Below are 13920 nucleotides of genomic sequence, written 5' to 3'. Positions count from 1 at the left end.
AAAGGACTTTTATGCATGACCCATGGACATGAACTAAGGGGGGCACTGCTGGAGAGAATGGGGGTACCGGGTAGAGGGCCAAAGAGGAAAAAACTGGGACAACTATAATAGCATAATCAATAAAATATATTTAAAAACTGATCTAAAAAGAGTATTTCTTTTTCTAAAAGATTATAAAGAATTATCAGGGTCTTTTTTTAAAATGAGGGAAAATGGGGGACAACTGTAATAGTATCAACAATAAAAAAGGAATGAAATCCAATATATGCTGCAACATGGATGAACCTTGAAAACATTTTGCTAAGAGAAAGAAGCCAGACACCAAAGGACAAATGTTCTATCATTCTACTTGTATGAAGTAACTAGAACAGTCAAATCCATAGGGACTGAAAGCAGTAGAACAGTAGTTACCAGCGGTTGGGGAGAGGTGGAAATTGGGAGTTACTGTTTAATGCATAGAGAATTTCAGTCTGGGATGGTGAAAAGTTCTGGCGATGGGTAGTGGTGATGTTGTACAACAATGCGAATGTTGTACTTAGTGCCACTAAATTGTATGCAATGGTTAAATGGTAAATTCTGTGTATTTTACCATAATTTTATAAAAGAATCATGTTTCTTGGATCCACCTGAGATATACCTAATCTGAGTATCTAGGGATGGGGCTCAGTGGCAAAATTTTTAAAAAATAAAAGCTTTTCAGTTAATTGTTATGCTTAGTTTAGGTTAAGAGCCACTGATATATGGGATTACATAATGCAAAGTAGGGTAAACTGGGTTTTGTGGTCTGTCTTCAAAGAGAAATTTATCAGAGTGATAAGCCCAAGTACTTAGAGTCTTCATGTTTTCTTATGCTCAGCTGTGAGAAGTTGTGTCTCACCGCATGCAGTAATGTGAATAACGACTACTCATAGTTGTTCAGCATTCTACCATTTAAAGTCCTATTAGGTATATGATTTCACTTGATTGTCACAATGTTCTGTGCAGATGGGTGAATGATACTGCCATTTCTGGGTGAGAATCTTAAGATTTAGAAGATTTAATGACTTGCCTAACTGAGATCATACAAGGCAAGTCAGACCTCCAAGACAGGTCTTCTGATTACAGCTCCTTATTATTTACTCCGTTGGTACTCACCGAGAAAATAACAGGTCTTGTTTAAGTTATTATAGAGATCCCATGGATTTAATTGTTTTATAACTGAAAAAGGTGAGGTTATTAAATAAATCATAAGACTTAATACTTTATTTTACAGGCAAGACTTTATAATTTGACAGCTCTACTGTTCTTGCCGTGTTACCAGTATTTGATATTTACAAAATTATGATACAGTGTCCTGGCCCATGTGGCTCAGTTGGTTGGAGCATCATCTAGTAAACCAAAAGGTCACACGCAGATTTGATTCCGGGTCAGGGCCCTCCCTAGGTTGAGGGTTTGGACCCCAGTTGGGTGTGTGCAAGAATCAACTAATCAGTGTTTCTCTGTCATATCAATGTCTCTCTCTGTCTCTTGCTCTCTCCCTCTCTCCTCCCCCTCATTTTCCCTCTTTCTAAAGTCAGTGAGCGTGTCCTTGGGTGAGGATAAAAAGAAAAACTAAGATACATTCATTCTATAGAAGGAAGTACTTTTATAAAATAACATGTGATACTTAATAAATACTAATTAATGCCAGTTATCAGGAAATGTGAAGCACATCCATCATTCTGTGGCATTATTTTCTTCTCTTGCATTAAAAGGTTCTCTGTACTTAACCATTGGTGCCTAGTATGCTTTTCATAAATGTGACTATTCTTTTAGAGCAGGGGTGTCAAACTCGTGGGGGCCACATCAGCCTCATGGTTGCCTTCAAAGGGCCAAAATAATTTTAGGACTGTATAAATGTACTCCTTAACTGGTAAGGGGTTGAAATTGCACTTGGCCCTTTGAGGGCAATTGCAGGGCTGATGTGGCCCCTGGTGAAAATGAGTTTGACACCCCTGTTTTAGAGCTTCCCTTTAAAGAATGTATGGCACAGTCAAGCCCAGGAGTCAGTAGACAACTTTTCCCCACCCAGGGACATCTACCCATGTTCTAGAATAGTAGAAAAATATATGGGACAGTCACTTCTAAACACTCCTGTGTGCACCTGTACCCCTTGTTGCCATATGGTTTACCACCATGGAATTGGTGGGGTAAGGGCATTGAAAGCATTAAAATGTCTAATTTCTGCTACATAGTATGGAAGTCTAGGCAGGGGGGGGATTTTTTTTTGGTTTCTTGTGACATTTTTATTTTACACTGACTTAATATCTAATCACTTCTTGCTATTTTGATGAGAGTCATTCTATGATACAAATTATTAAAAATAGGAAATACAGATGTGTTTACCCATATATTAAACTCATTGTTTGCTAATTTCATGTCTCAAAGATATATCAAGCATAATGAAGGCAAGAACTAAAGTCAGACCTCCTTGTTCCCCTTCCTGCTTACTAAAAAATCTGTTCTTCTTACAGTTTTTCTCATCTTAGTAAACATATCTGCCTCTCGTGCATCTGGCCAATGATCTGGGCCCTACCCAACCTTCTTGTTTTATCCTCTCCATGTCTGTGTATGCTGTTCCCTTTACCTAGATATTATTCCTCTCGTTTTACCAACCCACTTTTCACCTGAGGTATCCCCACCCATCAGGTTTCTGCTTTAGTCTCCTTTCCAGAACTACTAGGTAACTTGGGCCCCCTTTTATAACGTCACTGCATCCTCTAATAAGAACAGCAGCATAGCTACAGCTAACATTAAGTGACCATTGACTGTGTACTAGTACATAATATTATCAGAAGGATTAATTAATTTTCTCAGGGTTACACCCTGGTAATTAAAAGTACGGAGATTTGAATTTAGACAATTTAGATCACATTTAACCTCTTTATTACTCTGCTCCTCATTATGTAGTTATTCCTGTGATTAATGTCTTGTTCCCCTGCCGTACTTCCAACTGTCTGATGGGGCAGGGACTCTGTCTTTCTTCTGTTCCTAGTATCTAGCACAGTGTCTGTCGGACACACGCATGTGTGCATGTGTCATATTTGGCATGTAGCGTCTTTTCCTCAGGAAGTATGGAGATAGATAACATTTGTAAGTGGAATTCACAGGTGACATTGACCATTTTACCTTCTAGAAATAAAAGTATAAATAATGGAGGAATCTGTTTAGTTCATTCAGTAAATCAATTTACTGTTAGTGACCACACATCAGGGAACCTGATCTATTTGGAGAAGCTTGAATTTGAACTTTTGTACCTTTGGTTCACTAGACTTTCTAATCTAATGCTTAGAGGTTATAAGCAATTAAGCGGTGAACCTTACTAGAAAGACACCGAAGTCACAAACTGCCACCTTTTGGAACTTTTTGGAAAACTGCCGAAGAATAGACAGTGGACACATACGAATAATGATTTCTACTCCAGCCTTAAAAATACCTCTTAGAATGGGATTGAAGCTGAAAATAAGATGGATAAGAGCACAGGGGGCGGGGGGAATGGGAATTTTATAAAGCACCCCTACCTGTGTTGGGGTATCAATGATAAAGGACTTCTGCCACATTTGGAAGTCCCTTGAGTATGAAGATTAAGAAAATGCTTGAAGAAGAACTAAAAAAATGGAGGTGTTTTTTTTTCTTGAGCCAGTTCTTTGTTTTATTGGTGGGAACTCTGTTATCACAGAAAGTAATAAAAATTTGTTTGGGAAGGTCATATGTATTGTTTTTTAGAGCAAAACAAGTGAAAGACGATATGAACTTGGCACTTGATACATATTTGTAATTTGATGTGTGTAGTTATTTTCTGTGGGAAAGGACTTTGAAAATATTGTCTTTCCCATGGTTAATGTACACATAGCAAAAAAAGCAATCATGAAACATTTAAATGAAAATGAAATGAAATGGAAAAAATTTAATTAAATGTTATTTTATATATACACAGGTATATAAAATGTTACCGAAGTGTATAAATATTACACAGTTATTTTTAGGCTTTCTAGGGGGATGGGGAAGGGATGGTTGGTTAGTTCTTCCCCATTTCTTTTCTATCCACACCCCTCCCCTGCCAGGACTTTCTAACCCTTGTTAATAATCTAGGTTATATTCATACTTCTCTCCATGTTGTCATGTTGATGTACAAATGTATATGTCTGTGATACATTATAAACAAACACATGTATGTGTTTTGATCGTTCCCTGTACTTCAGTTTTTTTCTATCTTACTCAAGAATACGTTGTGGAAATTTATCAAATGGCATAGCTCAAATTTATTATTTTTAATGGCTACAAAGTTGTGTTTGCCAGGGCTGCCATAACAAAGAACCACACACTGGGAAGCTTAAACAACAGAAATTTATTTATTACAATTACAGAGGCTAGAAGTCCAAGAACAAGGTGTTGGCAGGGCTGATTTCCTCTGAGGCCTCTCTCCTTGTCTCGTAGATGGCCATCTTCTCCCTGTGTCTCCACATGGTCTTCCTTCTGTGTATATGTGTTCCAGATTTCCTCTTAAAAGCCTACTAAAGACCTCATTTTAACTTAATTACCTCTTTAATGACACTGTCTCCAAATATAATCACATTCTGAAGTATCGGGAATTAGGACTTCAACATGAAATTTGAGGGACTACAATTCACTCCATAATAAAAATATCCCATCATTTATTCAGACATTCCCTTACTGATGGCCAGTTACATTATTTCTAGTTTTTTATTTTTGCCACTATGAACAGTGGTGCAATAAAATATTGATATGTATATCCTTTTATTTCTATGGGATAATTTCCAAGAATGTGTCTGCTAGGCCATAAGGTGTAACTATTTTTAATTTTAATAGTGATTGCTGGATTACTTTTTAAAAAGTCTGTTATCAGTTCCCTGGACAGGTGGCTCAGTTGGTTGGAGCATTGTCCAGTACATCAAAAGTTTGTGGGTTCAATCCCTGGTCAGGGCACATACCTAGGTTGTAAGTTTGATCACCCGCCAGGGCGTGTACCAGAGACAGCAGATGGATGTTTTTCACATGGATGTTTCTCCCCCCCCCGTTTTCTTCCCTCCCCTACTTTATCTCTCGCTCTCTGAAAAGTCAATAAACATACCCTTAGGGGAAGATTTTTTAAAAAGTCTGTTATGAGTTACCATTTCCATTAGCAGTATAATAGAATAACCTTTTCCTAGCATCGTTGTCAACAGTAGGTGTTATTGATTATTTTAATTTTTGCTAGTCTAATAGGGATAAAATATCTTATTGATCATTTAATTTGCCTTTCTCATAGTTCTGTTAAATCTGAGGATCTTTTCATATGTTTATATTGGGAAATTTTTAAATGTCAAGATTCAAAGAAAGAATAAAAATGAGAAATCACAGAGGGGAAAAAAGATTCAAAGAGATTGTAAAAGTTATTTTAAGAGGTAAAACTTCAATGATTACCTAGGTATGTTGCCAATTTCCAATTAATAATGAATTGAGTTTCAAAAGTTGGTTTGTGAATTAGTTGGGATTTAAAATGCCCTCTCGTAGAGAGGTGGTATTATAAACAATGATTAGATTCTCAACCCACCCTACAAAGCATGTTTAACTCAGTGATATAGCTAGTGTTATATGGAACTTAGCCGTGTGACTCATTCATTCATTTTATAAGTACTCCATGAACAGAACTCTTCTTTCTTTGAATTATCCTAGTGTGGTTAGGGGCTATGTCTTCAGGAAAAGGGTGCAAGGTAGCAGGCAAGGATTGGAATGAGCGGATGACATGGGAGTTATAATAAAGTGTAGATAGGGTATATATCTGGCTCCACGGGGGGGAAAATAATATTTCTGGATTTACTACCAGTGATGTGTTTACATAAGACGTTCACTAATTGTGTGTAAGTAGAGTGTTTTTAGTTCATAGAAAAGCTTAGCTATAGGATGACTGCATGTACTTTAGTTACATCTGTAGTTTCCCTTTTATTTTTTCCCCCATGAAACAAAAAAAAATTATTTACAGTTGAAAAGCAAGGATAATCTTGGGTTCTGAATCTGTGGTACTTCCAAGGTCTTGTGATCAAACAGAGCAGCAGCAAACAGGCGTCAGTCCAGATTATTTTACTTAAGAGAGTCACCTGGAGCGAGGGCGGGCCTATGGTGGCAGAGACGTGGCCACATCTCCCCACACTGGGAGCTTACCACAGGCAGCTTCTGCTTATTGTTGAGTCCTGTGGGAACATTCTCAATCTTCCTCATCACTAGAAGTCCTTCAGTGGTTTTTCCAAATACTACGTGCTTCCTGTGCAGCCAGTTACTCTTAGAGCAGGAGATGAAGAACTGGTAGCTATTTGTACTGGGACCACTGTTTGCCATGGAAAGCAGGCCTGGAGCTGAGTGCCTACATTTAAGATTTTCATCTGCAGATGGCCCCCAATAAATACTGGCGAGTCCAGTACCATCTCTGTTAACAAAATCTCCACCCTGAATCATGGAATCCTTCCTGACCCTGTGGAAAGTGCTCCCTTTGTATCCTATCAGAACCCCATGTTTCCTGAATTCTCCAGTACAGAACTAAAGTTCTTGGCCAGTCTTAGGCACAGTGTCTGCAAAGAGCTCCATCTTCATGCGGCAAACTTCCTGGCCACCAATGCTGACATCAAAGGACACCACAGGTTGACAGGGCTTGAGTTTGCCACCGCCATGGCTCCAGCCTAGAAGCAGAAGTTGGGAACCTGGGGTTCCTCCCTTGTACCTAATATTTGTGTCTCATTTCAGTGGATTGAGGTTCAAAAAATAAGATTCTCTTTTTAAAAATAAAGTCAGTGGCCGGAGCCCTCTTTTCATTAAAATATAAGCTCAGTGAGAGCCAGGACTTGGTATATCTGGTTTACTGTTGGATCTCTGTACACAACAGACCTTCAATAAATATTTATTGAATGAGTCCCAGTGGAAGGGAATTTTCCCCCCATCTTTTCATGTTCTTATTCCCCTCTGCCATTGGTAAGTATAAGAAACGGGACTTACTTGGATTAAATAAATATCAGTCAAGGTTTTAATATGAATGGTTCATAGCAAACCATCCTTGTAGCAGATTCTTCAGTGTACAGATCAGATTATGTGTTTAAAACTTTTCAACATTTCGTGCTTTCCTGATCACTCTTCAACTCCTTAGCATAACTTGTAAGCCCGCCCTTTCCAGTCTTAGCCTTCCCTACAGGTATTCTTCAGTACAACTCCTGTAGTTTCCCCAGCACATCACTGTGGCTTAGCTTCCATGTCTTTTTTATACGCTAGCTCTGTTAGTAAAAACTCTGCTTCCTTCTCTGCTGCCTGTTGCACCTTATTTATCCTTTACACCCCAGTTCAAGTATGTTTTACTTGTGAAAGCTTCTGATACTCCTCACACACCGTCAGCAAGGGTTACTCTTTTTTGTTTTTTTTGTCATCACTGTGCCTTAAATGTTAACTTCATTTTAGCCTCATCCCATTGTGTGAAGTCATTGTTTACATGTCTAGCTCCTCTGTGAGCTGAAATCTTTAAGGGCAGATGCCATGTCCTCATTCAGTTTTGTCACCCCAGCAAATAAGACCTTGGGTGTGGGGGTTGGGGAGAAATTGTTATATACATGGACCTAAAGGTAATTAATAGGCCTGAGGAAGCAAGAAAATATTTTAGTCCATTTTATTTATGGAGAATATTTAAGTTCTCTAACTTGTTTTATTTTTGTCTTTAAATGGGTTTTTTTTTTCTTAAAAGGGATTTCTGCTTTGATTTTAAAATAAACCTCAACCCTGGCTGGTGTGGCTCAGTGGATTGAGTGCCAGCCTGTGAACTAAAATAAACCACAGAATGAGGAGAAATAAGCAACTAAAACATTGAACATTGACTAAACAATCATAACACTGAGAAAATTACTTACCATTGTAAAGGTTTTGAGAATACCAGTTTTATTTCAAATTCTCCTGTTATATTTATAAATAAAAGTAGCAGATCTGGGCTCAAGATATGACAAAATATAATCTAGAAGCCTTTTTAATTCTTTAGAGAGCCGTTAGCGAGACAGGGCTATTAAAGATTCATCAGAATTCAACATAGTGTCTTCTGGCAGTTTACCCAAGGGATTCCTGAATGCACTTACAGGACTCGTATATCAAACAGCTAGGAATTGATTTAGACCTAATCCGTTTGCTTTTTCAGATTCCATAAAATCTGGCAATAATTGCCAACAAAGTTGCTTCTAAATCTGTTAGAAATTACTAGAGACAAAATGAACTGGCAAAATAGAAGCAGACAGTCCTTAGGGAAGGTTTGAAATTCAAAGGGTAACATCTTTAGTTGAATATGATTATTGTATCTTAAAAGAATTACTGTCATGACCATATGGAACTCTGATTCATGGACATCATTAATTCTTAAGTGAAATTTTTGCATTTGTTTTACTTAAGTTAATTGAAGTAATTGTATTTAAAGTAGATGTTTTCTATGTCAATAAATGTAAGTATAAAATATAATATTTCTGAAAAATGTTAATAAGGGAAAACTCACATCTAGTTTAGACCCAATGCTAAGTGCTTGTTTTAATTGCGCATGCGCACACCGCACCCGCATCCACCCACTCGCCCTTCAGTGAAGGTAAGCTGTAGATGGCTTCAGAAGGCTGTCAGAAAATTTGGCAGGGTAACTTATTGCGTATAACCTTTTTAAAAAAATAATCCTCACCTGGAGATATGCTTTTATTGATTTTGGAGGGGGAGAGAGAGAGAAAGAAACATTGATCCTTTGCCTCCCGTACGCGCCCCAACCAGGGATCAAACCCGCAACTTTTTGGTGTACAGGATGTCATTTCAACAAACCAAGCTACCTGGCCAGGGCTATTCTGTATAATCTTGAATAATTTGGATTATTTGGTCTATTAAATATCTTTGGGCACCACTTAGGTGGAATGGAACACTTTAGCTGTAACACTGTCATAGAAGAGAAAGCATTTTTTATTCTATCTGTATGGGAAGTGTAATACTACTTCTGTCTGTTCATTAAAGAAATCTTTTAACAGTATTTTCCTTGAAAGATGAAAAGCAAAGTCTGTGTATTTCAGGAGTTGGTGCTATGCTTGTCTTTAAACACTTACCATTGCTCTTTTTTTCAGTCAGATGTTTTTAAGTATTGCTTTTGTTTTCAAGGAAGTAAAATAATTTATTAGTTTCTTGTCTAAATGAACCTTTTGATCCTAATTTGACAGATTTAAGATATGAGAAAGGTTAATATCCAGAAACACAGAAGAACAGTTGGCATCATGCATTATTTACCTAATAGATTTTATTTGGCTACTAATACCCATCAATGAATAAAACTATTTGAATTTGAATTTCTAAAATTTTATGTCATTCATGGTGTCAGACTTATTTGAATTGTATGTGCCTGAATTATAAACACTATCAAGTGTGTGTTAGTGTTTTTAAACCTTTGCATTTCACCACTGTGGTTATATACAGTTCATTTGATTTTACATATCAGAGCAGAGTGTTAGGTCCATGTGAGCAGGGACTATTTTTAATTCATCTCTGTACAGACAGACCTCAGAGATATTGTGGATTTAGTTCAAGGCCACAACAATAAAGCGAATGTCACAATAAAGTGAGTCACAGGAATTTTTTGGTTTTCTAGTGCACATAAAAGTTATTTTTATACTATACTGTGGTTTATTAACTGTGCAATACATTGTATCTAAAATATCAATGTATATACCTTAACAAAAATACTCCATTGCTAAAAAATGCTACATTATATCACCTGAGCCTTCAGTGAATTGTAATCTTTTTGCTGATGGATGGTCTTGTCTCCGTGTAGATGGTTGCTGACTAATAAGGATGGCAGTTACTGAAAGTTGAGCTGCCTGTGGCAATTTCTTAAAATAAGACAACAGTGAAGTTTGCTGTATTGATTGACTCTTTCATGAATGATTTCTCCATAGCATGTGATGCTATTTGTTAGCATTTTACCCCAGTATAACTTTCAGAATTGGAGTCAATTCTGTTAAACCCTGCCGCCGCTTTATGGACTAAGTTTATTGTAATATTCTAAATCCTTTGTTGTCATTGGACAGTCTTCACTGCATCTTCACCAGGAGTAGGTTCCATCTCAAGAACTGCTTTCTTTGCTCATCCATAAGAAGCAACTCCTCATCCATTAAGGTTTTATCATGAGATCGCAGCAGTTCAGTCCCATCTTTAGGCTCCACTTCTAATTCTAGTTCTCTTGCTATTTCTGCCACATCTGTAGTTACTTCCTCGCTCAAGTCTTGAACCTCTCAAAGTGACCCATGATGATTAGAATCAACTTCTTCTAAAGTCCTGTAAATGTTGATATTTTTACCTGTCTCCATGACTCATGAATGTTTGGAATGATATCTATCAGAGGGATCACTACCCGTGGCACTGATAGCCTTACAAAATGTTTTTCTTAAATAATAAGACTTAAAAGTTGCCCTGGCTGATGTGGCTCAGTTAGTTGGAGTGTTGTCCCATAACCAAAAGGTTGTGGGCTTGATCCTGGTCAGGAAACATACCCAGGTTGTGGGTTTGACCCCAGTTTGAGGTGCATGCAGGAGGTAACTGATCAATACTGTTCTTACTCTCTCTCTCTCTACCTCTCTCCCTTCCTCCCTTCCTCTCTCTCTAAAAGCAAGAAACAAAACCTTGGGGGAGGATTAAAAAAATTCATTATATGGTACACTGTTTATAAAAATTTCCTCATACACATACACGGAGGCTGACACTCCCTTTCAGCTAATGAGGTGTAGTAGGACAGACCGTACTAAGTGTCCTTGGCTGGTGAGTACTGTGCACTTCCACCCTGTGAGTGTTCTACCTCCCTTTAGAGAGACAGACGAGCATATTTTGAAACATATTTTTTGTCTCCTGGAACTGACTTTCAGTCATTTTTTATAAAAGGAGGGAAAATGTTGACCCACAGGGATGCAAGTAAAGAATATCATGCTGGTTATTTTTTTAAATATATTTATTGATTATGCTATTACAGTTGTCCCATTTCCCCCCCTCACTCCACTCCATCCTGCCCCCCCCCACATCCCCCCCTATAGTTCATGTCCATGGGTCATACTTATAAGTTCTTTGGCTTCTACATTTCCTACACTATTCTTACCCTCCCCCTGTCTATTTTCCACCTATCATCTATGCTACTTATTCTCTGTACCTTTCCCCCCCTCTCCCCCTCCCAATCCCCTATTGACAACCCTCCATGGGATCTCCATCTCTATGGTTCTGTTCCTGTTCTAGTTGTTTGCCTAGTTTGCTCTTTCTTTTGTTTTAGGTGTAATCGTTAATAACTGTGAGTTTGCTGTCATTTTTACTGTTCATATTTTTTATCTTCTTTTTCTTAGGTAACTCCCTTTAACATTTCATATAATAAGGGCTTGGTGATGATGAACTTCTTTAACTTGACCTTATCTGAGAAGCACTTTATCTTCCCTTCCATTCTAAATGACAGCTTTGCTGGATACAGTAATCTTGGATGTAGGTCCTTGCCTTTCATGACTTGGAATACTTCTTTCCAGCCCCTTCTTGCCTGTAAGGTCTCTTTGGAGAAATCAGCTGACAGTCTTATGGGAATTCCTTTGTAGGTAACTGTGTCCTTTTCTCTTGCTGCTTCTAAGATTCTCTCCTTCTGTTTCATCTTGGGTAATGTAATGATGATGTGCCTTGGTGTGTTCCTCCTTGGGTCCAGCTTCTTTGGGACTCTCTGAGCTTCCTGGACTTCCTGGAAGTCTATTTCCTTTGCCAGACTGGGGAAGTTCTCCTTCATTATTTGTTCAAATAAGTTTTCAATTTTTTGTTCTTCCTCTTCTCCTTCTGGCACCCCTATAATTCGGATGTTGGAACATTTCAAGATGTCCTGGAGGTTCCTAAGCCTCTCCTCATTTTTCTGAATTCTTGTTTCTTCATTCTTTTCTGGTTGGATGTTTCTTTCTTCCTTCTGGTCCACACCGTTGATTTGAGTCCCAGTTTCCTTCGCATCACTATTGGTTCCCTGTACATTTTCCTTTGTTTCTCTTAGCATAGGCTTCATTTTTTCATCTACTTTTCGAACAGATTCACCCAATTCTGTGAGCATCTTGATAACCAGTGTTTTGAACTGTGCATCCGATAGGTTGGCTATCTCTTCCTCGCTTAGTTGTATTTTTTCTGGAGCTTTGAAGTGTTCTGTCAGTTGGGCCTTTTTTTTTTTTTTTTTGGTCTTGGCAGGTCTGTTACTTTAAGGGGCGGAGCCTTAGGTGTTCACCGGGGCGGGGTAACGCTGGTGGCTGCGAGGTGATGCTTTACGTGGGGGAGGGGCTGAGAGGGAGCGATGGCGCCTGCTCCCCTCTCCACCAGATTTCAGTCTTTCACTCTGCTACCCACAATCAAACTGGGCCCCTCTGGTGGTGGTTCCCGAGTGGGTGGGCTTGTGCACGCCATAGGCCCCTGTGCGTCTCTCCAACGACCCCTGCTGTGAGGCTGGGAGTCTCTCCTGCTGCCGCCCCAACACCCACGGGCGCTTTCAATCAGAGGTTTGAGGCTTTATTTCCCCCGCGCTGGAGCCCTGGGTTGCACGGTCTGCTTCGATCCCCGCCATTCGTCCTGGTTTATCCTGGTTTATCTATGCGCGAATATGGGGCCCCGGGGGGCTACCCACCTCTCTGCCTGACCCGCTCTCCGCCACTCTGAGTCCGGCCCTCTGGGTTTATCTGTGCAAATGTGGGGCCGCAGGGTCTGCTAGTGCTCGGACTGCCTGCCCCTTTGGTCCCACACTCCGCCAGTCTCGGTCCCGCCACGGCCACGCGAGTTCGTCTCCGCCCCTCCTGCCGGTCTGGATGAATGTTTATTTTTTATTTCCTTGGTGTTGGACTTTCTTGCCGTTCGATTTTCTGTCAGTTCTGGTTGTGCGAGGAGGCGCAGTGTGTTTACCTGCGCCGCCATCTTGGTTCCTCATGCTGGTTATTAAAATGTAAGTTTTACAGAGGCCAGTGGCCTGAGGTGCCTCCAAAGAAATGGTCAGAAAAAATGAAGGGAAAGATTATTGTGTATTTAAGAGTGAGTGACTGCCAACCATATTATCTCCCTAAAGCATAGTCACTGATTATCAGAAGTACCCATTCTGTGTGCTTTGGTGTAGGGCGACTTAGTGTTCAGCAAACATTTACCAAGCTTGTATTACGTGCCCTGCACAGTGCTAGATACTGGGCTTACACTGGTGAGTAGGATAGGACATATCCTTCTTGGATTTTATCATTTAGTAGGAAACATAAAGTGAGGGATAGAGGGCCACGGGGGTTCAGTTTTGCCCAAGCAGTGTTTCCATCTACCACTGGTTCTTGGCAAAAGCTACATAAGCTACATCTTTTATGCCCAGCTCAGCCTCTCCCTCCCTTTCTATATTCCCACACTCAGGGTAACTATGATTTAAGAAAAAAAAACATCAAAATTATGCAATTAGGTACCTGAATCTCCAAGAACATGTTAATAAGCATGTGTGGTGAATGTGGCTGAGAAAAAAGTTGAGAATTCCTGACTTCTGGGTCATAACATTGAAATTTGTATTTGTAAAGCATACCGTGTTCTTGAATACAAACCCACGTTTTAAAAAATTATTTGTTTCATTTAATTAGATGAAACAAACCTGCATTATAATTACTTTGCTCTTTGTTTATAGGTCCAGGGGCAAGTTCATCCTACTCTTGAGTCCAGTGATGATGCGCTTCAGTATGTTGAAGAATTAATTTTGCAGTTATTAAATATGCTATGCCAAGCTCAGCCCCGAAGTGTTTCAGATGTAGAGGTATGATAAATTTGTCTTGCATTTATTTTATATATACGTCTAATCTGTGTGCTTCTGGTAATGTCAATAAAGAGGAAAGCGCTTGATCTTCGGTTCATATATAT

The 13920-nt window shown here is 39.1% G+C and overlaps 1 protein-coding gene and 1 pseudogene across 2 annotated transcripts in view; one reads left to right on the top strand and one right to left on the bottom strand.

The window, feature by feature from the left end:
• Positions 1-13920, top strand: part of SOS1 (SOS Ras/Rac guanine nucleotide exchange factor 1) — a 112644-nt gene that overhangs the window by 16792 nt on the left and 81932 nt on the right. For both annotated transcript variants that reach the window (XM_024552904.3, XM_024552903.3), the window contains exon 2: positions 13691-13816. In XM_024552904.3, the coding sequence (XP_024408672.1) occupies positions 13691-13816 (126 nt within the window). The remainder of the gene's footprint in view (positions 1-13690; positions 13817-13920) is intronic.
• LOC112297999 (peptidyl-prolyl cis-trans isomerase H pseudogene) lies at positions 6100-6683 on the bottom strand (annotated as a pseudogene).

This window comes from Desmodus rotundus, chromosome 5 (assembly GCF_022682495.2).
Source record: "Desmodus rotundus isolate HL8 chromosome 5, HLdesRot8A.1, whole genome shotgun sequence".
Lineage (NCBI taxonomy): Eukaryota > Metazoa > Chordata > Mammalia > Chiroptera > Phyllostomidae > Desmodus > Desmodus rotundus.
This window is presented reverse-complemented; position numbering and strand designations above follow the sequence as displayed.